General features: G+C 56.8%; 1 protein-coding gene and 1 long non-coding RNA gene across 5 annotated transcripts; one reads left to right on the top strand and one right to left on the bottom strand.

Moving 5' to 3' along the window:
• The first annotated feature begins 300 nt into the window (after nt 1–300).
• On the top strand, nt 301–10,382 carry LOC138988491 (uncharacterized). 4 transcript variants are annotated; one of them, XR_011464731.1, is made up of 5 exons: nt 1,092–1,325; nt 2,449–2,523; nt 3,741–3,822; nt 5,131–5,352; nt 9,041–10,382. It is a non-coding gene; the product is annotated as an uncharacterized lncRNA (long non-coding RNA). The 4 variants fall into 4 exon arrangements; XR_011464732.1 differs by lacking the exons at nt 1,092–1,325; nt 2,449–2,523 and adding an exon at nt 301–587; XR_011464730.1 differs by having other exon boundaries at nt 1,059–1,325; nt 2,449–3,822.
• Nucleotides 10,383–10,518: 136 nt separating this feature from the next.
• LSM4 (LSM4 homolog, U6 small nuclear RNA and mRNA degradation associated) lies at nt 10,519–23,320 on the bottom strand. The gene is made up of 5 exons (XM_005898326.2): nt 23,205–23,320; nt 18,860–18,901; nt 15,712–15,810; nt 12,997–13,180; nt 10,519–11,152 (listed from the first exon to the last, which is right to left on the bottom strand). Exons 1-5 carry the CDS (start codon nt 23,205–23,207, stop codon nt 11,061–11,063), a joined length of 420 nt encoding a protein of 139 aa, XP_005898388.1. The 5' UTR covers nt 23,208–23,320; the 3' UTR covers nt 10,519–11,060.
• Between the last annotated feature and the right edge of the window lie 244 nt (nt 23,321–23,564).

Genomic DNA, 23,564 nt, shown 5'->3' on the forward strand with positions numbered 1-23,564 from the left:
TGGGGATCTTCCCCACCCAGGGATCGAACCCGGGGCTCCCGCATGGCAGGCATTTTCTTTACCATCTGAGCCACCAGGGAAGTTGAGAATCAATGGATACAGTAACAAATAATTAAATGAGTAAGTGTATCATTTAGCAGAGTAATGAGCAGATGCTTCCAGGAGGCCAATATGGGAAACCCACTCTTGACATTGTTCTTTAAAAGCTCCACAGAACCACCGAGAAGAGGGACACCTGTCCCCATTTTTCACATAAATAAACTGAGGTTCTGAGCAAAGCATAGGTCCAGACTTTGGAGGAAGACTGGAATCCAGGTGAATCTCTACGGGCAGACAAGGCTCAGGGAGCTGGGCATCTTGGGGAGATGAGGCTGGACCTGGGGCTGCGGGGGCCCTTGGGGGAAGGCACCACGTCGGCAGCTCTACAGGATCCTGGCCCCTGTAGGGGAGTAGATCGAACGAGGGGGTGAAGCAGCAGGGAGGAGGCGGCGGGGGCCCCCAGGGTGGGGAGGAGCAGGCGGAGTCCGCGTCGCTTAGGAAGAGGCCCCAAGGAAGGCGCAGACCGGGGGCGAGGGCCTACATATGGGGTATGTATTAACGCCAGTCCTGCGCTTAATGGGCGAGGGGGCAGGACGACCCTTCCTCTGAACCTGAGGACGTTCTTCCGAACCCCCTCGCCCGTCGCCTCCTCCCCCTCCCCCCAGGCGCCGCCGCCGCCTCTCCCAGGGAGGAAGTGGTGAGGATGCGGGGGAGGGCCCCCCATTCTCACTTCCCCTGGGGCAGGGCGGGGCCTGCAGGGTTCCCTCCCCCTTAGCAGGAATCGAGGCCCCCCCACCCCCGCACACACACAGGGGTGGGGCCCAAAGGAGGCTGCCCGAGCTGGGACTGGGCCAGGGTTGCACGCCCGCCAACCCCCCACCCCACCCCGGTAACACAAGTTCTCTAGGCTTTGACGGTTCTCATCTTAAATGTGGGGGTAAGAAGCTCGACCTTGAAACAGTGAATTGCTGGGTGAGAGGTCCCCGCCCCGGACCTGACGAGCCCCTCGACCCTATTCATTCCCCACCCCCACCCCCGGCCCGGGGCGGGAAAACCCAGCCGGACAAGGACACGCCCAGCCTTAGAAGGGTCAGGGCCGGGCCGGAGGGAGCGACGTCGCAGTAAACACGGACTTGGAGGGAGGAGGGAGGCGCATTCCGCGGTGCAGGCAAAGACCTGATCCCGATGGGGCTTCTCGGCTTGCCTCGCGGCTGCGCTGCCCAAAACCTGTCTCACGTCGGTCCCCGCAGCCTGGCCCCGCCTCTGGCGGAGATCGGGGAGAGAAGGTTGTGGCGGGGGGTGGGGGGGGGGGTGGGGTTCGGCGCAGCAGGCGGCCGCGCAAGAGTTAACCCCTGCGGCGACCGGACTCTGGCGTGGGGGTGGGTGGCGTCAGAACCAACGTCAAGGCTAGGAGGAGCGGCGTAGACGCCGATGCTCGGGCTGCGTGGCCCGCGCCCCCGCCGCTCGGGAGGCGGTGGGTGTGGTTGGTGGGGGGAGGCCTACCCGCGCAGTTTCCCCCATGCGGTGCAAAAAGACGGGGCTACTGAGGCACGAGAAGGGGCGTGGCCTACCTGGAATCGCCGCGGGTCTCTGGGCTCCAGGCCCCCGCCCGCCCCTGTCCCACCTGGTCACCCTCATCCAAGCCGGGACTCCCCACCTTTGTCCCGCCACCCGGGGTCGCCTGGCTGGCACAGACTGATATGTTAGTTTTGTTCTCCAGTACGCGGACAAACCTGCCTAAATACTCGCTGGGCGGCCCCGGGTGCTGCCGTACTTAGTCGCATTTCAACGTGGGCCTCAGTTTTCTCCACCCGACATTGGGGAGAGAGCTGACGTTTACTGCCAAGGCCCGCTCGGCCTTAGGGAGGGGGTTGGGAGGGGATTCCCACCCCGAGGGGCGGGGAAGGGAAACGAGAGCCCAGAGGTACGAGTTGGGGACACTAGCCAGGCAAGATTCGAATCCCCCACTGGCTACCGGCCCCGCCTCCTTACCTCCAGCCCTCTCTGGTCCCTCTCCCTCCGTTCTCTTCCTCCCTTCCACTTCTCCCCCGTCCTCCCCTCCTCCTTCCCATCGCCCCGCCACCCCCGGGCTGGCTTGGCCTCCCTGCGGGGCCGCTAATTAAATGCAGGGCTGGGGAAGTGAGGACCGCACACCTTAACCTCTTCCATGCCGGGCCCTGGAGCGCTGCTATTGCCCGGGAAGGAGGGAGAGTGTCAGCTGCCAAACTCCCCTCCGCCCAGAACTTCAGGCCCCAGGACAAGCCCATCTGATCAATGGGTTGTTGTTGTTTAGTCGCCAAGTCACGTCTGACTCTTTCACGACCCCATGGACAGTAGCCCCCCAGGCTCCCCTGTCCATGGGATTTCCCCCGCAAGAATGCTAGAGTGAGTTGCCCTTTGCTTCTCTAGGGGATCTTTCCCACCCCGGGATGGAACCCGAGTCTCTTGCATTGGCAGACGGGTTCTTTACCACTGAGCCACCAGGTAAAACTGATGAATGGATCAATCAAGGCTTAGGGGCTGGACAAGGCAGACTCTTCATGGCCTCCTAACAGGAGGGCTGGAGCCGACAAATAGTTCGGAGGGGAAAAGGAATTATAGTGACTGTGAAATAAACAAAGGGAGAAAGGCAGAGATGGAGGAAGAGGGCAGGAGAGGGAGGGAGGCAAAGTCTGGTGGAGACAGAGACAAGAGAGAAAGGCCGTGGGAAGAGAGACCAGTTACAGAAGGCAGAAGACACAGCAAGGGACTCTTGATTGTTATAAAATCAAGCCAGTTTTCACTGGGGTCCATGGTTCTTGGCTGGGGATTGGAACCAGGCTTCAGTCTTGTTGGCATGATGAGAAGGGTGACATAAATCTGTACAAGGAAGATACTATCCGAAGTGACTGTCCGAGGGCAGCCTAATTGGAGCTAGTGAGGGCATGGCGGCCCTAGCAATGCTCAGTATGGGTGGTGATAAGGGATTCAGGAGACCACCTTGTGAGCTGGAGGCCTCAGCTCCCCTGGAGGCTCACGGGGCAAGATCCTTGATGCTGACTTCTGGCCATGGCCTGGCTCACCCACTGCTCAGTGACCTCTGACTTGTGGGCAGAGCTCAAGGACCCCGATGCCCACCTTCTCAGTGGTGGTCACTGAGTGAGGTCACCCTCAGTGACCTCAGTGCTTTGTGGCCTGAACCACCCAGGGAGCTGTAGCTCTCACTCCCAAGTCCCCAGCCTGGCCCTGCAGCTCTGGGTCAGGTGGAGAGGACCCAGACACTGGCATTTCATGGCCTGGCTTCCTCTTCCCTCGGCGCACTGGCTACTGCCGTCGTTGGATAGACCGACACTCTGAGAGGGGCCTGCATTCTTGGGGTGAGAATATCTGAAAATGTAGGTAATATAATATCTGGCAAGCGCTGTGAAGAAATCTCACCAGGAGGAAGGGAGTGGGGAATGCAGAGGGTCCATGACATCTGCAAGGAGGCACCAGGAAAGGATGTTCCTAAACGCTGGGTTAGCAAGTGCAAAGGCCCTGAGGTAGAGATACAGAGTGTGTTGGAAGACAATCAAGGCTGGAGTAGAGTGAGGAAAGGGGAGATGGGGGAAGGTAAGAGCAGGGGCATCCATGTTGTCAGTAGCTGGGGTGGGCGTAGGTGGAGTCCTTGCCAGCTCAGGTAGAGCCTGTGACTACCCTCCCTGCCTCTGTTTCCCCACCAGTGCCCATGTTCCAGAGGATGCAGGGGAGACACGGGGGGCATAGAGGCTGCCCAGGGTCACAGTGGTCCATCTCCTGCTCTCTGTGAGTGCCCCCTGGCCTCTTCACATGCCCTGTGGCTCCCTGCTCAGCCCATCTCCCTGTCACCCCCTAGCTCTCTGCCCACTGCTGCCATCCAGCCACCTAACCTTTGTCCATGATGTTCCCTCACTAGTGCCCACAAAACACTCTGCAGCCCCCCTATCTAGCCGAGCCTGAAGACTTTCCCTCGGCTGGCTCCCCAACCCCATTGGGCCCCTCACTCAGCCCCCTCACCCCATGTTTGGCTGCAAGCTCTGCAGGGGGGGGGTGGCTTAAGAGACAGAGAGGCTGACAGATGGGAGAAGGTGGGCATCGGGGTCCTTGAGCTCTGCCCACAACCTGGTTAAAAATAGCTGCCCCTCTGCCCCAGCCCCCTGTGAGGAGGTGGCAGTGATGATGGCTACAGTGATGGGGGATGTGCCTGGAGGAGCATCCGGCAGGGCCCGCGTTGCCATGGTGATGCTGACTCAGAGGCAGAGGCAGGTAGCGGCATCTGGTACCCGGCAGCCGCCTCTGCACGCAAGGCACCCTGCCCAGCCCCCACCCTGCAGCCTGCACTCCACTCATCTTCTGAGACCAGAGGGGGGCGGGTGAGGCCCTGTGGCAGCTGGTTAAGTTTCTTCACAACCCCCATCCAATCACCTGCTAGCAGGTGGGAGATCATGTTCTCACTGCAGTGAAGGGGTACCAGCTCTTCCTCCCTCCATCCACCTGTCATCCCGCCCATCTGTCTGTCTGTCCACCCATCCACCCACCCACCTATCCATCTTTCCCTCTGTTCATTCATCCACCTAACGTTTATGGACCACTTCCTGCATGGCCACACGGTTCTCAGCACAGGGCAGTTAACTCTTGCTCATGCAATCAGAGTATCAGAGAAGGGTTTGGGCTGAGAGGATGCTGGCGAAGACCCTTGGCCACTTGGGCCCAGGCGTCGAGATGCTGAGGCCCTCTTTTCTCCCTTCTGCTGTCAGTCTCTCCCCCTCTTCCTGTGTCTCTTTCAGTATCTCTCTCTCTGTCTCTCCATCTCAAAGTACAGCCCAGACGCTTCTCCACACCCCTCAGGCCTCACAGCTGTGCCCACCTCACTCTTCACTTATCCTGCTCTAGCCACATCAGCCTTTGTGCCTTTCCTCCAGTACATCAGCTCATTCCTACCTCAGGGCCTTTGCACATGCTGCTGTCTCTGCCTGGAAGACCCTTAGGGTCTTCACCAGGTATCTGTCTTGTTTAATTCTTGGTTTCCTGATTATCTCTCTACCCCCCATCTTCAGAGTATATAGACCTAAGAGATGGCCTTTTGTTCCTTAGGTGTGAACACAGAGTAAACACTCAGCCGACAGTCCAGGAGCTGATGAAGGATAAACACAATGTATCCAGTCATATGGTGTATTATTCAGCCAAAGAGAAGAATGAAGCACCGATACACACTGCAACACGTATGAACCTTAAAAATCTTATGCTGAGTGAAAGAAGCCAGATGCGAAAGGCCCCATAGGATGTGATTCCGTTTATGTGAAATGTCCAAAACAGGTCAGTTCGTAAAAACGGCAAGCAGATTAGTGGTAGTCAGGGGCTGAGGAGGAGGGAGTGGGTGTGAGGCTTCTTTCTGGGGTGATGACAGTGTTCTGGAACTAGGTACAGGTGGTGGTTACACAACATCGCAAATGTACTAAATACCGCTGAAGTGCTCACTTTCTTTTGGTTGTTTTTAATCTGGCTGTGCCAGGTCTTAGATGTGGCATGCAGGATCTTTGGTTGAAGCAAGTGGGATCTAGTCCCTCCTGACCAGGGATGGAACCCTGGCCCCCTGCACTGCGAGCACAGTCTCAGTCACTGGACCACCGGGGAAGTCCCTGAATTGCTCACTTTAAAAAGGTTGATTTTATGTTACTGAATGTTACTTCAATTGTTTTTAAAGCACTTTAGGTAAAAACTGTCTCTGTGTTAGCTGCTTGGTTGTGTCTGACTCTTTGCAACCTCGTGGACTGTAGCCCGCCAGGCTCCTCTGTTCATGGGATGTCTCAGGCAAGAATACTGGAGTGGGTTGCCATTTCCTTCTCCAGGGGATCTTCCCAATTCCAGGGATGGAACCCGGGTCTCCTGCATTGCAGGCAGATTCTTTACCTTCTGAGTCATCAGGTGTGGACTTTAGGCAATAATGCTCAATTTGCTGTGTCTCCAAGACACCCAGCATGTGCCTTCCCCAGGGCCTTTGCACCTGCTATTCCCTCCAGCTGGAGGCTTCAGGGCATAGAGAAGCTGATCAGACCCCAGTGGGCCAAGCCACACTCCAACTCGAATCATTTCCCTCTCTTTCCTGGGGCTACAAGAAAGGTCAAGGGTCTTGGTGGTAAGGATGGAGTGTGCCCAGGAGACTCAGTGGTTAGGATGATGTCAAAGATATTTGGGTGTGTTGGAGGGGGACAGGCTGCTCCCTGGGGGAGGGAGAAGGACCAGTAACCTACGTGCGGTCCCACGGAGGCAACAGGATTGGACCCAGCTGGGGGCCCTGTCCTAGGAGCCTGTTTCCAGCAGCCTCCTGAACACAAACGGCAAGATCCATTTTCTAATTTTGAAGGAAAACTGCTGAGTAATGAAGATCTCCCTGATCCATGTTGCTGCGTCCTGGCCTCCCTCTCCAGGAATCGAGACTTCTAAGGGTTGTGGAAAAGGCTTCGCCCTTCCAGAGAGTTCTGGGGAACCTTGTGGAGTCTCTCCATGGCAACAGGGAGGAAGCAAGGCCACCTCACCACACTTGACAGGGATGTGGGCACTTGGGGACCTCCCACAGACCTGCTGGCCGGGGAGGCATAACCTGCTGGAGGGGTGTAGCGTGGAGGGACGGGCCTGGGGGTGCTTATAGGGATGGTTTTCCAAGGAACAGAGACGGGAACGAGGGAGGGGAGATGCATGCCTGTATTCCCCAAGTATTTTTAGGCACTGAACGCGGCCCTGAAATATTCCACGGCCACTCCCAAGAGTGAGCTGGGTGACTATTTTGGTGCCTGGTTCCAGTGGGGGCGGAATGGGGGTGAGTCATCCCTGGGTGGCTGGGCCCAGACCAGGAGGGGGGGTCTCAGGGCAGGACCCAGGGCCTGTAAGGTGACAGCTTAGGGACCTGGGGCCAGGCATCTGGTGTCGGCCTCCGGGGCACAGAGGACAGTGGCCTGGCCCTCCCTGTGGCATGGCACCGCTGCTCAGGTCCCCCCAGCCAGTCAGTCACGCTGCCCCCACAGCTAATGGAGAGAAAGAGGGTCCTAGGTGAGGTTTCAGACACTCCCCAGGTGCCCAGTGAGGCGCTTCTCCTGTGTTTTCAAGCAGGAATGAGGGACTTCCCCAGAGGTCCAGCAGTTAAGACTCCGCGCTTCCACTGCAGGGGGCACGAGTTCAATTCCTAGTATAAAAAAAATAATTTTTTTTTTTTAAAGCAAATATGGAGCACGGCTGTGTGTCTGAGGCACAGGCACGTGGGGTTACACGTCCCAGGGTGTGTCCTGGGGTAGATGGCTCACCCTCTGTGCTTGCGCACGGGCACTGCCTGCGCCCCGCTCGGCTCTTGCTGGGATTGAGCCCCTGGGTCTGCTCATCCTCGCTTCCCTCCCCAAGCAGGGCCCAGAGTCTCAGGGCTTTTGTGTTGACTGTTACCTTTACCTGTTGTTCCCTGCTCTCTTCCCGAGGCCAGAGGCTTCTTTTTCTTTTCTTTTTTTAAGACTTTTTTGATGTGGACGACTTTTTAAAGTCTTTATTGAATTTGGACACTCTTGTTTCTGTTTTCTGTTTTGGTTTTGTGGCCCAGAGGCATGTGGAATCTTAGCTCCCTGACCAGGGATCAGACCTGCACCCTATGCATTGGAAGGCAGTCTTAACCACTAGACTTCCAGAAAAGTCCTGAGCAGAGGCTTCATGTCCTTCAGAAACCAGTTTGACCACGTGCCCCTTCTAGTCTTCAAAAAGCTCCCAGCCCAGCGTCTGAGTTTGCAGAACAGCCCTGCCTGGGCCCTCACGGCACCCCTGCCTCCACCACCTGTGGCCTCTCCCTTGGGCTGACCCCACCCCCACCCCAGCACTGCTTCCTCTGGTTTCTTGGCTTCCACACTTGCCTCAGTCTGTTCTAGAACCTTCTGTGGCTTCCTATCTCACTCAGGGTCTGCACCTGCCCCATTTCCTGCCCTCTCACTTTGTTCCTGTCACCACCTGGCCCAGGACCTTTGCACAGGCTGTCTCTCTGTCAGGAACACTCTTTCGCCAGGGGTATGACTCCTCTGCCTCCCTCCAACCCTTTTCTCAAAATGTCACCCCTGGCCTGCCCTGACCGCCTCTCTTCCCCACCCTCATTTTCTTCTTGGGATTTATGCATTTGGCCTGTTCGTTGCCAGCTCACCCTCCTGGAAGGTAAGGGTCCCTGTGGTGGGGGACTCTGTTTAATTCACAGCTTAGTCTCCAGTGCCTAGGATGTGGTTGTGGCCCCAGTTCCTCCACCCCCAGCCAGGCCTCTGTTCCTCTTAGGACGAATAGCTGCCCCCATTAAGACTGTCTGAGTGGACATCAGACCACCTCCCGTACCTCCCACAGACCAAGCAGCCTTGTCCACGGAGGGCTGTCAGAGGACACAGACAGCGATGGGCGGGTAGGGACACACAGGCCGGGACACGCAGACCCCAGGGCCCAGCTGGATGGCTGGGGAGGGCGCCTGCCATCAAGCCTGCCTGAAGTGGGAGGCAGCAGGCTGGGGGTAGGGCTTCCAGGGGAGGTGCTGGCAGAGCCGCAGGTGAGGCCCAGTAGAGGAGGAGTCAGTGCTGAGGGGTGTGCAGGCAGGACTGACACGGGAAGGCAAGGGTCGCCCTCCTGCCCACCACTCCCTGGGGGGCTGCTGCTTACGGCTGCCCACTGGATCCAGCTCCCTGAAATGGACTCAGGGAGCTGAGTCCTGAGCTCAGGTTGAAGCAACAGGGCAATCCAGGCAGGCCCCAGGCTGAGTCACACCTGGGTGTGTGGGCCTCCCTGGCCTGACAGCTGGAACAAACTCCAAAGGGAGACGGTCGGCCTGCGGGAAACACCTACACTTCACCACCCACACTTAAGGTAGCCCGCAGGCTTCAGGTCATGCAGCAGTCAGCTGAGGGGGGCGCCAGCCCCCAGAGACAGACCATCAGGAGGGCAGAAAGGAGGCGGACTTGTGGGAACCAGCACGGTACTTTTGGTTTCTCTTCTTGTTCAGGGCGTTGAGGCTGGTTTCTTGAAACCAACCAGGAAGAAGAACTGGAAAACCGGGCTGTCCTGACACCCAACTCAGGAGGACGGAGCCTTCCGGCAGCCCCTTGGCATCTAAGCGGCCAGTGCCGGGGAGGCGGCTCACGTCACCAGCCGGCTCGCAGAGAACTGGGCCGTGAGCCGGAGCTGCCCGGATGGAAAGGTCAGGGGCGGCTGGCAGGAAGCCGCGATTACGCACGCCGCCGGGGATGCGCCCCTGTGTGGAGACCGGGCGCGTCGGAGACCCAAGACCTTGAGCGGCGAAGGGGCCCTTGGGAACGTCTGAACATGTTCTTGGTCCAGAGCTAAGGAAGAAAAACCAAACCGCGAACAGCAGGAAGGGGCGGGGCTTCTAAAGGGTTTCTCGTTCACAGCCCCCGGCTTCCATCAAAGCTTCACCAGAGACATCACGCCCCTGGCAAGTGGAAAACCCAGACTTCAGACCAAGGCCCCCAAAGGCCATTATGGGATTCTGTGTCCAGGGCTGTGGGAAGGGGACTTGTGAACACAGGCCCTCCCTCCCCGCCATTCTTTTTGTGTCTTCCTACCAGCCTGGCCTGGCACCGCCCACGTCTCTGAGGGAGGTGGGTTCCCAGGGCCCAGGTGGAACTCAGACCCCACACCCCTGTCCCCAACCTATGCCAAAACAAGGACTCAGGCAGCAGTAGGTCCCTGGAGGGGGTGCAAATGGAGAGAAGCAATGATGAGGAAGTGGCAGGGAACAGCACTCTCCAGATAGGATCAGACTGAGAAATCTTAGAGCATCTTTGCAATAGCTAGGCCAGTACTTTGCAGACCTAAGTGGAGTTCTACAGGCACCACCATCTTTTCTTCCAATCACCCTTCAGAACCGGTCTCAATACGGTATCGGTGACAAGTAGACCTCAGGCCAGGCAGACCTCACATCCATAGGAACCAGCCTCTTAACATCAGGCTGTCCAGGAATATCGGTCAAAGGACCACATCGCCGGAAGTGTTCTGCACAAGTGCTGGCTCAGCGTCTCAGACAAATCGCTAAGTCATGGACAGGCAAGAGCCCCGACTCTAAGAGGTAAAAGGTTCGCGAAAAGCCTTCCTCTTGTGTTCCTGGAGGCAGCTCCCTGTCACAGCTTCTCAGAGAGCTCTGCTGTGAACAGTACTTACACAACAGGAACGGAGGCTGAGGACAGGCAGTGTGGGTGTCCCACTGGCTCCCGCCTAGGACTTCCCTCCCCCACCTCCCCACGAAGAGGGGAAGGGGGTCCCCTACTGCCCAGACCCCCATCTTGCCTTCCACCTTTGGTAAGAGGCTGCTGAGGGTCATGGGAACCAGTGTCCCATTGAAATACTTCCCTGTGGTGAGAGGCCACAGGGTGCAAAAGGAAACTTCTTGCGTGGGGCTGTGATTTCCTGGGGACACTACAACTAGATGCGCCCAGTGGTTTAAAGGAATTACGGATTTCGCAGTTTGTAGTTGTATTTGTTTTTATTTTTCTAAGACAAAGAGGGAGAGAAGAAGGGACGGAACAGGGCATCATCCCCCAGAACAGCTTCTGAGGCACACGTTTGCCTGGATTCATTTCGAAAAGGCAGTTTCAGGGTCCGTGTTTCAGGAGACCCTCCAGGCTGTCAATCTCAGTGCAAACAGCTGAAAATAAAAACCTCCTGTCTGTTCACCATACAGAATGCAAAACAAACCTGTTTGGAAAATGCCTGCCCTTAAAACAAGAGTGAGGGCTTTACAGATGCATTAAACACAGAATCTTCCAGGAACCCAGTTGGCTGCGGCTTCACAAAACCAGAAGCACAGAATAACATTTCCAACCACAGAACTGCTGGCTAACAAAAAAAGAGGAGGACCACGAGACAACAGGCAGGGGGTCCTCCCCGACCCCTGCCTCTTCTTTTTGTTCTGAACAGTCATAAACTGGAGAGCAGGAAAGCAGCCTCTGGGTGGGAGCAGATGCTCCATGCGGCAGCTCCGTCTCGGGAATGGAGGGAGGGGCGGCTCACTGCTTGCCCGCCTGTCGGCCTGGCTTCTTTTCTGGTTGACCTCTGCCAGTCCCGGGGATCCCACCTCGGCCCCGGCCACCGAACACACCTGTGAGACAGAGGAGGGGGGCCTCAGTAGAGCTGGGCTGGGAGGGTCACTGTAGGCAGGGACCAGGAACTGGAACTCTTAGACTATAGCCAAGTCGTTGAACCCCTCTGAGCCTCAGCTTTCACCTCTGTGAAGTGGGGGCAGTGACCATACCTTCTAAGAGCAGGCTGAAAACCTGAGGTGGAGCGTCTGACCAGGACTGGGCAGGGGTATTGCTCCACAACGTTCTCAGTGTGACAAGGGATATCAGACCAGGCGCTCCACGGGTGCGAAGGATGCCAAGGAGGACAGAGGTTGGCACCAAGTCACACTGGGGCTTGCGGGGGCGGGGGGGGATGCTTCCTGGAAGAGAGGGCTGAGGGCCAAGGTGAGGGGGTGGGTGGTCATCAGCAGGACAAAGTCAGAGGGTTTCCAGGAGGAGGAGGAGGGAGTACAAGCTAGAATGAGGCCTGGACTCAGCCCAGGGGTGGAGCAACGATGCTCAGCTGTGGCTGGGGCTGCACCAGGGACCCCAGCCTGCCTTGCTGGCCCCAGAGAAACAATGGGGTGGGGTGGGGTTTCTGTGTGTCCAGCCCAGAGATGGGGCGGGGGAGCCTCCTGAGCTCTGACCTCTGCAGCCACAGGCGGGGCTGTTTCCGAAAGACATTTTACATGGAGCACACAGCACTGCTGCTGGGGAAGGTGAATAGCCCAAGGGTGGGTGCAGACCCTGCCCAGGAAGTCACAGAAGCAGCAGCTTGGCCTTCCAGGGTCCCTTTCCTCCACACACATGCAGGGGACAGAGCCAGTGCTGACAGGGTCTGCCTGGCCTCATCTCTAACGGAGCAAGACCCAGCTTGGCCAAGGGGAGCCTGGTCATGCAGGGGCCCCGGTGCAAGCAAGCTGCTCTCCCTGTCCTCCCTGCTCCTTCAGGCAGTTTACTCGACAGTGATGGCACCCTGGGTGGAGAGCCTAGCCCTGGGGCAGGTCCTGGGGCCCCTGGGGCCCTGCTCACCCCCATCCTAGGTTCTTCTCCACCTGCGGTGCCCTCTTCTCTCTGGCTCCTTTCTGTCACTCAAGCCTCAGCTCAGGGAGGGCTCCTATGTCCTTCCTGGCTCTGCATATAAGCCCCCAAGGTGGGTTCCTGGGACCTAGCATACAAGCCCCTCCAGGTGGGCAAGACAAAGCCAGGTCCCTCCAAGGACGGAAGTCGGGTGGGGAGGCGGGGAAGGGTAGGGCCCACCGCTGGCCTCTGGGCTCCGGCTCTAGCTGACTGCACGTTTAGTTTTATGCTAGATTTATCATTTCAGGGTGGCGTGGGGTGATCTACCCAAAAGGCGTGACCTCGGTTTTGTCTAAAGGAGTCACAGCAGGGAAGGGTCCCAGGCTGGGCACCATGGAGATCTTCTCTGCAGCAGGGAATCTGAGCCTTGTGGAGGTGCCCAGAGCACCTGCCAGGAAACACAGGTGGGGCTCAAGTCCCAGGTCTGTGTGGGTACCAGGTTAGTCTGCCGGGCGGCACCTGGAGCTGAGGGAGCACCAAGAGCCACTGGGGGGAGGAGGGCCCATGTTGTGGGGATGGGCGCAGCTAGCACTGACCACCAGGACTTAGCTGGGCTCCTGGGGTGGGGGACACGGGGCATTCAGGTGGCAACCAGCAGCATCAGCTGTTCCACAGAAGAGCCCTGTGAGTCACGGCCCCCCAGTGCTATGGAGGAGGGGCACAGAGCCAGGCCCTCGGCAACATGACGACACCAGTGGAGAATGTCAACACTGGGCCAGGCCAGATGCCGTGTGCGGCAGTCACCCTCCAGTGGGGAGGCCCCAGCTGCCTGCCAGGGGAGAAGGGGGAGAGAAGGGCCTACCTCGCCCGGCGCCCCCCATCCCTCGGCCCTTCTGCTGCTTCTGCTGCTGCAGGCCACCGCGGCCACGGCCCTTGGCCACCACCTCCTCCTTGACCATGTCGATGATCTCGTCGGGGATGCGCAGGTACTTAATGGTGCTGCCGCGAATGTAGCACTCAGGCATCCGCCAGAATTTGTCCCCGTCCTGCAAGAGGGGGTACGTGTCAGAGCCGTGGGGAGGGACGTGTAGTCAGCCGGGGCAGCATCGATCAGCTCAGGCTTCCTGCACCTGGCGTCGCCCCCGCAGGGTATGAGGTTCTTCCTTCTGCACAGGACATGGGAGGGGCTGCCCTCCAGCAGGCTCTCTCCAGACCCTTGGCAGCCCTTCATGCACGAGGGCGGGCGGGCAGGGCAGGGCCTCGTGAGCAGCCTGTGTCCTCAGCCTGTCCTCTGGTGGGGGATGCCGTCCAAAGCCTGGAGAGGGGCGAGGCTGCCTCACGGGCCAGGTGCTGCCACAGCCCAGCTCCTCCCCTTTCTGCTCCCAGTCTTCCCAAACTCTCCTGGAGTCCGCTCCATGCACCGTGACTCATTCATTCACACAAGTGTCTCGTGGCAGGGTCTGAGCTGGGCATGGGACACAGGTGAGCAGGACACAGACCCTGTGTGGTGGGTGAAGAGGGCCAGGAGGGGGTGGGGAGGCAGGTTTGCGGCCAGCTGGGGCAGCACCCCAGTGATGCCAGTTTACAGGGGAGCTAATGGAAGCTAGAGAGACAAGGGGGCTTGTACAGCTGTAGACTCTTGAGCAACGCTGACCTTGAAGTTTTCAGGATGCTGTCTCCCCCTGACCCTCAAACACCCTGTGACCAGCACAAGGCCTCGCCCCACCCTCCTGCTGCCCTTGGGCAGGAGCCCGGGACCTCGTCCATCACATTGCTTATCCTGCCCCACCCCTGCTGCCCCAAGCCAACCCCTCCCCCACACCCCTAGAAATCAGACCAAGACATCTCCCTGCTTAGATCCCAATCAGGGCCCCGTTGGCTGAGGACGAGGTCCAACTCTCTCAGTGTGGCTCCAGAGGGCCTGAGATCCCGCCCCACTCTGGCTGCCCTCTCTCAGCATTCGATGTGCCTTCCAGATGGAACATTCTGGAACACACACAATGGGCTTCTGGCCTCCTGCATTTTGCATACACTGTTCCCGCCTTTTCGTGTCTGGCTAACTGCAGCCCTCAACAGGCCTCGCTTGCAGCCTCCTTGAAGCCCTCAGTCCTCCTGCATGACATCAGCGGTGCCTGGGCCACTCAGCCCAGCCCAGTGCAGGCGCTCGGTGGGGACAAGCGGAATGTCTGAGGGCCAGCTCTTCCCAGGAACATACATAAGAGCCCCCGACCCATACAGGAGCCCCAAGAGGCCTCAGAGCATTCCTTTCCCAGAGAGGGTAGGCGAGCAGCCAAGTCCATGGGGATGCAGAGTACAGCCAGGCAAAATGATGATTCTGTGGAAGCTCAGGGCTGGGACCGGGGTGGCCATTCAGCGTGAGGCTTTTCCCCAGCCAAGGGCAGGCCCAGCCCAGCGCACTCCCTGGGGGAACCAGGCTTATGTGCTTTCCACGGGGGCAGCTCGTGCCTCCAGACGCTTGTTCTCCTGCACACTCTCAGCCCCTGGGGTCTCTGCATCGGCTGCTCGAGGGGAGAAGGGGCTGCTGTCACCTGTTTACAGGTGAGGAGGCCTGATGGCTGCATAGATTGGTTCCTCACACCCAGTTTCTCCTCCCAACCGCTGGGTCCCAAGGGGAACCTTCCAGGGGGAGCCATGTGTCCAGGCTTGGCCATGGAGGTGGGACTGACCTTGCCCCAAGACCCAGTGATTGGCTCAACATTCTCAAAGTGGACAGAAACCTACTGGCCATGTGCAGAAGGACATGTGCCCAGCTGTGCACCATGGCACCATGTGCCACAGCCACAATGGAAATCCCCAGCCACCTGCTGCCTGGAGTTTGGTCCCAAGAAATAAGTTACAGAGCTGAGCAGCTGAGGGGGAGGGGGGGTGGTCCCCCCGCCCCCGTCTGCCTTCAAGGACGAGAGAGGCTGCCTCGTGCTCTGCTGAATGCTGGCGGGGCAAGCCCTGGGGGTACCCTGTCCTTGGCTCAAGACAGCCTGGGCCTCCCAGCAGCTTCTTCCCCATAACATGGGGGGCTGCCTTGGGCAGGTGATGGAGACAGGAATCAAGGGGAAAGGAAAGTACTAACTAGCGGAACCCAGTGCAGGGAGGGGGAGGGAGTCTGCCCTGGAGGCCACCCCCTTCCTGTAGAGAACGGGTTTACAGCCAGGGGCATCCCTAGGCCCAAGTCCTTCCTGGTCAGGAGTGGCGTTGGGATTGGGGGGTGGAGGAGCAGCTCAGTAACTGCTGGGCAGCATCCACAGGTGCAAAGTCCAGGGCACCAGAGACTTGGAGCCTTGTCCCTCTGCCGAGCTCCACACCCAGCCCAGGGCCCCGCCCCTCCACAGAGCCCCGCCCCTGGCAGGATAGACTGCAGTAGAGGCTGAGGTGTGGGCCGTCCGGTCCAGGCAGAGGGCTTGTACCGGACTTGGAAGTGAGAAGGCCGAGGCTCTGGAAGGTCACCCCAGGTCCCAGTGCATGACCCTGGCCACACAGCCTCCACTCAAGATGCCCACCAGACCAGCACCACCTGAAGGTCCCCAGAAAGGGGCACAGGCTGAGGGCACAGGGCGCTCACCCTGGACGTGCAGATCACCTCGCGCAGGTTGATGTTCATCCAGTTGTCGCAGCTCACCAGGTGCCCGTTGTATGTCTCCCCGTTTTTGAGCTCCACCAACTGGAGAGAAACAGGCCCCACATCAGGCACAGGCCCCAAGGAAGGTGCAAACCTACCCCGAGGAGCAGGTCGCCACCATCGGGCCTTGCTCAGACACGGCCTTGGCTCCTCTTGGGACCCAGTGGGCACAGCGTCCGGTACCCAGGCTCCCAGGGGCCCATCTTGCAGGAGATGTGCTCTGCTTTCTCAGTACACTTTGCTGGGCACTGTACACTTTCTATGATGAAATCGTTTTCCTGTGTGTGGAAGAAATGAACACCACCCACACATCTTTAAAAGAATGAGTAGTAACAGGGTGGCCAGGTGCCCAGTGATGCCACGTGTGTGATCTATGGTGGTCTGGAGATAGTCTTTCATTGCAGGAATTACTTGCCTGTCTTGATGTGTTTGGGGAAAAGCACCTCATTCAGAAGACATGCTTTTGCTAGAAAAGCCTGTCTTAAAAAAATACCAACTCAGAGAACAAACTTATGGTTACCAGAGGGGATGGGGGCAAGGAGGGATAGTTAGGGAGTATGGAACTGACATGTACACACAATTATATTTAACATGGATAACCAGGAACCTGCAGTATAGCACAGGGAGCTCAGCTGGGTGCTGTGTGATGGGTGTTCCCCCTTCCAGGATGGGAAGGGGGTGGGGTGGGACGAGGTCCAAGAGGGAGGGGGTATATGTACACATATAGCTCATTCACTTCATTGTACAGCAGAGACTAACAGAGCACTGTAAACCAATTATACTCCAAAGACAAACAAATAAAAAACTGAGCAAGGATCTACTCTATAGTACAGGGGATTCTTTGCTCAATATTATGGAACAACCTAAATGGGAAAATAATTTTAAAAATAACAGATACCTGTGTATACATAACTGAACCACTTTGCTGTACACCTGAAACTAACAAAATGTGGATCAACCATATTTCAATATAAAATAAAAATTTAAAAAAATAATCAACTCTTGGGGCTGGAGAGGCACTGGGCTGCCCAGACACCACCTCTGCACCGTTCTGCGGGCCGGGCCTGAGCGCTGGCATGATGCCGGGTGCTGGCATGATGAGCAACAGCGGCAGCCCAGCCCATGCCTGTGACTTCCTGCTCAAGTTCCTGCTGGTGGGTGACCAGTGACGTGCGTGAGGGTGAGACCCTGGTAGGCCTGTGGGACAGCTCAGCTGAGTCCCTGGATGGCCACCGGCAGTCATCACGCGCTCTCCCCTGCCTTCCATGGTGCTGTAGACATTTTTCAGCTACTCTGCCTGTTGCCCTTGGCAACCACTTTAAGGTTTAAACACGATTTAGAAAGTCATCACTTTCAAGTTTGAAAAAATTAAAAAAAAGAATCAACTCAGCTATCTGCCCAAGAGAAATGAAGGCATGTATCCACGGAAAAATGAGTACACAAATGTTTCCGGCAGCTCAAATTTTCAGTAGCCAAAAAGCAGAAACAACCCAAACGTCCGTCATCAGGGAACAAAGGGATGTGTGTTAGCAGCTCAGTCGTGTCCAACTCTGTGATCCCATCAACTGTAGCCTGCCAGGCTCCTCTGTCCACGGAAGTCTCCAGGCAAGAATACTGGAGTGGGTTGCCATTCACTTCTCCAGAGGATCTTCCCAACCCAGGGATCAAACTCTGGTCTCCTTCACTGCAGGCAGATTCTGTACCATCTGAACTATCAGGGAAGCCACCGGGACAAATGGATGAAGTGCGATATATCTACACAATGGAGTAGCACCTGGCCATAGGGATGGAGCTCCGACACACGCTATAATGTGACAAACCCCGAGAACAGCATGCTGAGTGAGAGGAGCCAGACATGATCTACACAATGGAGTTGCACCTGGCCATAGGGATGGAGCTCCGACACACGCTATAATGTGACAAACCCCGAGAACAGCATGCTGAGTGAGAGGAGCCAGACATGATCTACACAATGGAGTTGCACCTGGCCATAGGGATGGAGCTCCGACACACGCTATAATGTGACAATCCCCGAGAACAGCATGCTGAGTGAGAGGAGCCAGACATGATCTACACAATGGAGTTGCACCTGGCCATAGGGATGGAGCTCTGACACACGCTATAATGTGACAAACCCCAAGAACAGCATGCTGAGTGAGAGGAGCCAGACATGATCTACACAATGGAGTAGCACCTGGCCATAGGGATGGAGCTCCGACACACCTTATAATGTGGACAAACCCCAAGAACAGCATGCTGAGTGAGAGGAGCCAGACATGATCTACACAATGGAGTAGCACCTGGCCATAGGGATGGAGCTCCGACACACGCTATAATGTGGACAAACCCCGAGAACAGCATGCTGAGTGAGAGGAGCCAGACATGAAAGGCCACGTGTTGTGTGAGCCCATTTATGGGAAATGTCCAGAACAGGCAAATCCACAGAGACAGAAAGCAGAGGAGTGGTTGCCAGGTGCTGGGGGAGGGGGCTGTGGGGATGGCTGCTAGTGGGGCCTGGGCCACCTTTTGGGGTGACAGGATTACTCCGCAATGACACAGAGGTGGGGGTTGCCCAACCCTGTGAGCGTGCTGAGCGTCCCTAAACTGTCCCCCCTGAAAAGGCTGAACCGTATGGTTGTATGAATAATATCTGAATTAAAAAAAGGAAAGACAACAGAATATATTGACAGATATCACACTCTATCACAAAGGAACAAAAGCAGATTAGGGAATGTGTATTGCATGAACCCACCCACATTTTAAAAATTCAGTCATGCTTATACACACATGTTAAAAGTCAAAACGTGTAAAAACCAAAGAATAAATTGTTGGAAAGATTAATGAAGAGGGGCTTCCCCTTCCTCTGAATCTCCAGTATTTGACACTTTTAATAAGTATGTATGACTTGGAACAGGAGCAGAAATGACACAGGCCCTGACGTGCGGGAGGGAGGAGAGGACAAGCTGCTGCTTCGTGGACAGGCAGGAGGCGGGCTTGTCTGGAGGCACCTCGCCCTCTGCCCAGTGTCCCTGTTCCTGTGCTGAGGCTGGGACCTGCTGAAAGGCACCACTCCAGAGTGGCACATACTCACCATTGGGTGATTCTGAGCCGTTTTCAGCAGCGACAAGGGAAGCTGAAAGGCAAACAAAAGCGCATGACCTGTCTGGCTCATCAGCACCATGGCCCCGGCCTCTAGGCAGGGCTGGCATATCCCTCAACAGAAACACAGCCTCTGAACTCTGCCCAACCCCAGGCCACATACCCACCTCCCAGGTTAGCACTCAGGTCTAGAAAATCTCATTTCAGCAATTCTGCAGCTGGGGAGATCTCAGCCAGGAGGAGGACGTTAGATCTTTGTCCTCCCAGCCTTTTGACCCTCCCCCGAAGTCCTTCAATAAAACGGTTTGATCTTTCCCCTGACAATCTCAGCAGCAGCTGCCCTCCGGTGTTGGGGCTGATCATTCTGGGTATTTCTCTTTAGCTCATGCCTGACAGGACCAGGCATAGCCCTCTAGGTTTATCAACAGCATCATGGCACATGGGTCCTGCTGCTGCTTGTGTTTCGCTCTGCTGCTGCTTCAGAGATACATCCAGGTTAACACATGCAGCTCTAGCTAAGCCTTTCATTTTCAGTATGGTAGATGGTTATCGTCACACACACTTTTCAGGTGAGGATGATGAGCTTAGAGACTGAGGAACTTGCCCAGCGCCAGAGACCTAGAGATGGAGTGTGGCTCGACCCTATCTGTCAGAAGCCAGCTCATCCTGGGCCTACACCTTGGGGGGCAGCCCTGACTGTCCCCTGGCAGAGTGATCCATCAGGCTCAACTGGCCTCATGATCTAAGGAGGTGACATCTGAGCTGGGCATTTGAGCGGAATTTACCAGGTGAGAGGAAGAAACATTTCAGAAAAAGTCTGTGGTTACTGGAAGGGACAGCAGATAAACAATGGGATTTAAAAACTCACCCAGATAAGGTAAACTTTCAAGATAGTTCTGTTTCCTTTATTACTGAATTTTTCATAAAAAAAAAAAAACAACCATATAGTGTTAACTGGGGTGGGGGCGCGGTGGGCGGCGGAAATTAGTTTTCATTTTTGGAACACAAATCTTGAGCCTTACCCTGGGGCCTGTCTCTGGGCCTCCAGAAGGGTGACTCAAGGGGCAGTGCTTGGGTTCAGGGTCCAGTGGCAGCCTATCCAGCATAGGTAGGTGAAAGTTCTAGAGCAAGGGCCCCACCAGACAGGAAATTACCTCAGGGAAAACCTTATCATGCCCCAGTAACTGGGGAGCTCTAAGTTGGCCTGACCCCTAGGAGCTCTTTGCTGGGGAGTCCCAGCCTACCCTCAGGCTCTATCGAATAGGGGGTAGCTGTTTCTCCAGGTGGTGGGGGCTGTGAGCCTCTCTGTCAGGAGGCCACAAATGGCCCTCAATCTCCAGAGGAAGGCTCCCTGTGGAAGGGCTTGGAGGGAGGGGAATTCCACATCCCACGGGCCTTCCCTACAAGCCACCCGGGGGGAGGTCCAGTGGCAGCAGGAAGCTAGGCCCAGGCCCACTTCCTGCACAGGCTTCCTGGAAGGGCAAGATAAGGAGGAAGAAGGGGCTACGTGGAAAGGAGGTGGTTGTTCCCAGAAGGACACGTGGGTGGCCAACCTGCCCTCTACTCTGGAATAAATCTGTGCAAGGCTGCCCGAGTGCGGTGAGCCGGAGGCTCAGACACGCATGCAGCAGCCACACACCCAGGTGGTATTTACAGCGGCGAAGCCTCGCACTCTTCCTGGGCAAGCCTGTTCTCTTGTGTCCACAATGGGAATCTGGACGGGGGCACACCTAGGTCCTCCTCCCAGATCACCAGGTTAGCCCTGGAAGGCGAGAATGAAGATGGACTCTGAGAGGTGGAGGGAGGGTCGGAGCAGTCCAACCAAGGAGCCTCTACATGAGACACCAGCGGCTAGAGCAGGAGGAACCTACCCAGGGCCACAGAGCAAGGTCCTGGTAAAGCTGAGGAGAGTAGGCTGATGCCTGTCAGCAGGGAACCCACAGATGTCCTTTTATGGCACACAGAGCCTCTAGGCTGGTCCCTCTCAGGCTGCCACCCTGTCCCAGCTACCAGCAGCACAGACCTGCAGGACCCACAGCCTCCACAGCTGTTGCTGGCAGTATGCCCTCAGATGGCTGCGACACAGATGGGACCAGCACCTGCTCACAACCCTCCCTGTGTACCCCTCCCTAGGCAGCCCACAGAGCCAGACCCGATCCAGCTCCAGCAAACTGGCCCCCTCTGCACCTCACACACCACGCCTGGTGCTGCTGGTAGCCCTTGTTCTGAGGCTCCCTCTGCCTGGGGTGCCCTGCCCCCAGCTGGTGACTGTCCCCTCAGCCAGGTCCTCATTATAACCCTGTCGAGGGAAGAAAGGAGGTTTCCACCTGGGTCACCCTCTGCTGCTTCTATTACAGGACACAGCCAGTCTCTAATTAACTTGTTTATTTATTATGTCTCCCTGGCTAGACTGGAAACGCCAAACCTCCTGCTAGACTGGAAAATTTGGAGGGTGTGGACTTTGTCCAGCACTGAACACCCGGTCAGGCACACGAGAAGGTCTCAGTAAATATTTGCTGAACAAATACAGCACACACCACCCCCCTGGAGGCACGTGGGATGGGGGGATTCCTGCTCCACCCCGCAAAGAAAGGAGAGGCTTGGGTAGGGAGAGGTGGAGCTGGGACAGCCCAGGGCCTGGAGCCACGGTCACATCTCACCATCTTCTACAACCCCAAACTGTGCTGAAGACAGGGGTGAGAGGAAGGGGAGGATTCTGATGAACCTGAAAGCCAAGGGGAAGGGACAGCAGCACAGGTGGGGGATGGAAGATGCTTGAAGGTGCCAGCGAGATAGGAGAGGGCTGAACACTCAGTCCTGGGGGAGATAGGGTCCTCTGAAGTCAGGGGAAAAAGGTTGAGGAAAGAAAGGCCTTTCTTTGGCCTTTCTCAGAATGCCTGGGGCCTGGTCCTCAGGCCTAGATCTAACAGTATCCTGAGGCTCCCAATTCAGGAAGTTGTTGCAGACCACCCACTCCTTCAGCCAGACCTCTGCTTCCGGCCCTGCGGGGACCACAGGGAAAAAGCCTTGTTGATGGCCTCAACACTCCCCAGAAGGCAGGAAAAGGCTGAACGAGTCTGTCCTTCACGCAGGCACTACTCTAGGCTCTGGGACTCCCATGAGAAAAAAATCGAAAATCCTGTCTCCATAGAGCTTAACACACGGATTTTTCCAGTTTTGCTCATTCCCTGAGACCAACTCTACCCTTGAGCAGAGAGGAACCGGTTCCCTTCTCTCTAGCCTTACACTGACCAGGAGAAATTTAATGAGCCCTCATGGGTTGGCTCAGAGAAATGTGCAGGGACCACCTCAGAGCAATCTGGGTGCTGACAGGCCAGGTACTCTCTCAGGAAGCCTTCAGCTCTCAATTCCATTGTGGGGCCACAGTTTCCCTGTCATACACTGGAGGGGGCGGGGGTACACGCACTCTCTGGTTTAGATCTATAACTTGTCCACAACTTGTGAATAGCATGCCTTTGGAGAGGTTTCCTGACAGGGTCTCAGTTTTTCCTTCTGTGAACTGGGAGGAGTTAGCCCATTCTGTCTCAATCTGGCTCAAAATGACCCCTCTCCCTCTGAACCGCATGCTGTGTGACCCTGGGAAAAGCAAACCCATCTCTGGGTGTTTTTCAGCCTGAAAAGGAGAGGCACAGGAGATTGTGAGGCTAGCATCCTAAGGGCCTTGTTGTTCAGTAGCTAAGTCGGTCCGACTCTTGCGATCCCATGGACTGTACCCCGCCAGACGCACCTGCTCGGTATTTCTCTGGCAAGATACTGCCATTTCCTTCTCCAGGGGATCTTCCTGACCCGGGGATGGAACTCGCGTCTCCTACACTGATAGGCGGGTTCTTTACCACGAAGCCACGAGGGAAGCCCTCTAAGGACCTTACAAGCTCTGAAATTCCCCAAGTTGGCTTAATCTGAGAACGCACAACGGGTCTCTACTTCCTGGCGCTCTAGCTTTACATTCTACGAGGTCAGACTGGGTCTGATCACTCGGAGTCACTTCCCTAACTGAGAAGTCATTCTGTTTCATTCACTGGCGTTCTGGGAGGCCGTGGGGGTCCCCTTCCTCTCCGGCCTCATTTTTCCCATCCAAAAAATGAGAAGACTGCGGCTAGATTGCTATACTATGATTACACGTTCGTCCAATCCTCTGTTCCCCTGAGACCGACGTGCCAGGTGTCTTGAGAGAAACCCCTGCATTCTCCGGTCTGTTTCCCCTGCTCCGACCGGGTGGCAGGACTCGAGGCCCGGATGACACACTCGCTCTGCATCGCCCCTGCCCCAGCACCCGCCCCGAAGGCCTTTGGCGGCCGGATCCCCCGTCGCCTCACCATGGTGTCGGTAGGGACCGGCCTCCCCGGCCACTTCCGCCACCGCCGCCGCCGCTCACGTTCCCGCCGGTAGCCGCCGCTGCGCGCCACTAGGCTGAAATAGAGTGGCAGCGACGCGAGCCAGTCAGAGTGGGGCTCGTGGGAAGGCTAACCAATCCACTCAGAGTAAGGCGGGGCCTACTAAGCCCGAGGGGCGGGCCGGGCCGTGTTCTCACCAGTGAAATAAGTACCAGAGTCGTAAAGTGCCGCCGTGAGTGCTGCAAAAGGGGGCGGAACAAAATGTGCCCGAGCAGGAGGCCTTGTGGGTAAAGGCGCTTACGCAGGTCAAACGCTCGAGGATCTCATCGGCTCCACGCTGTG

This window comes from Bos mutus, chromosome 7 (assembly GCF_027580195.1).
Source record: "Bos mutus isolate GX-2022 chromosome 7, NWIPB_WYAK_1.1, whole genome shotgun sequence".
NCBI classification, from domain to species: Eukaryota; Metazoa; Chordata; class Mammalia; order Artiodactyla; family Bovidae; genus Bos; species Bos mutus.

Coding starts and splice junctions, on each gene's coding strand:
- LSM4 (XM_005898326.2), bottom strand. Junction 15,811..18,859: donor CGGCTCAGAATCACCCAATG/GTGAGTATGTGC, acceptor GTTTCTCTCCAG/TTGGTGGAGCTCAAAAACGG. Junction 13,181..15,711: donor AGGTGATCTGCACGTCCAGG/GTGAGCGCCCTG, acceptor CCCCTCTTGCAG/GACGGGGACAAATTCTGGCG.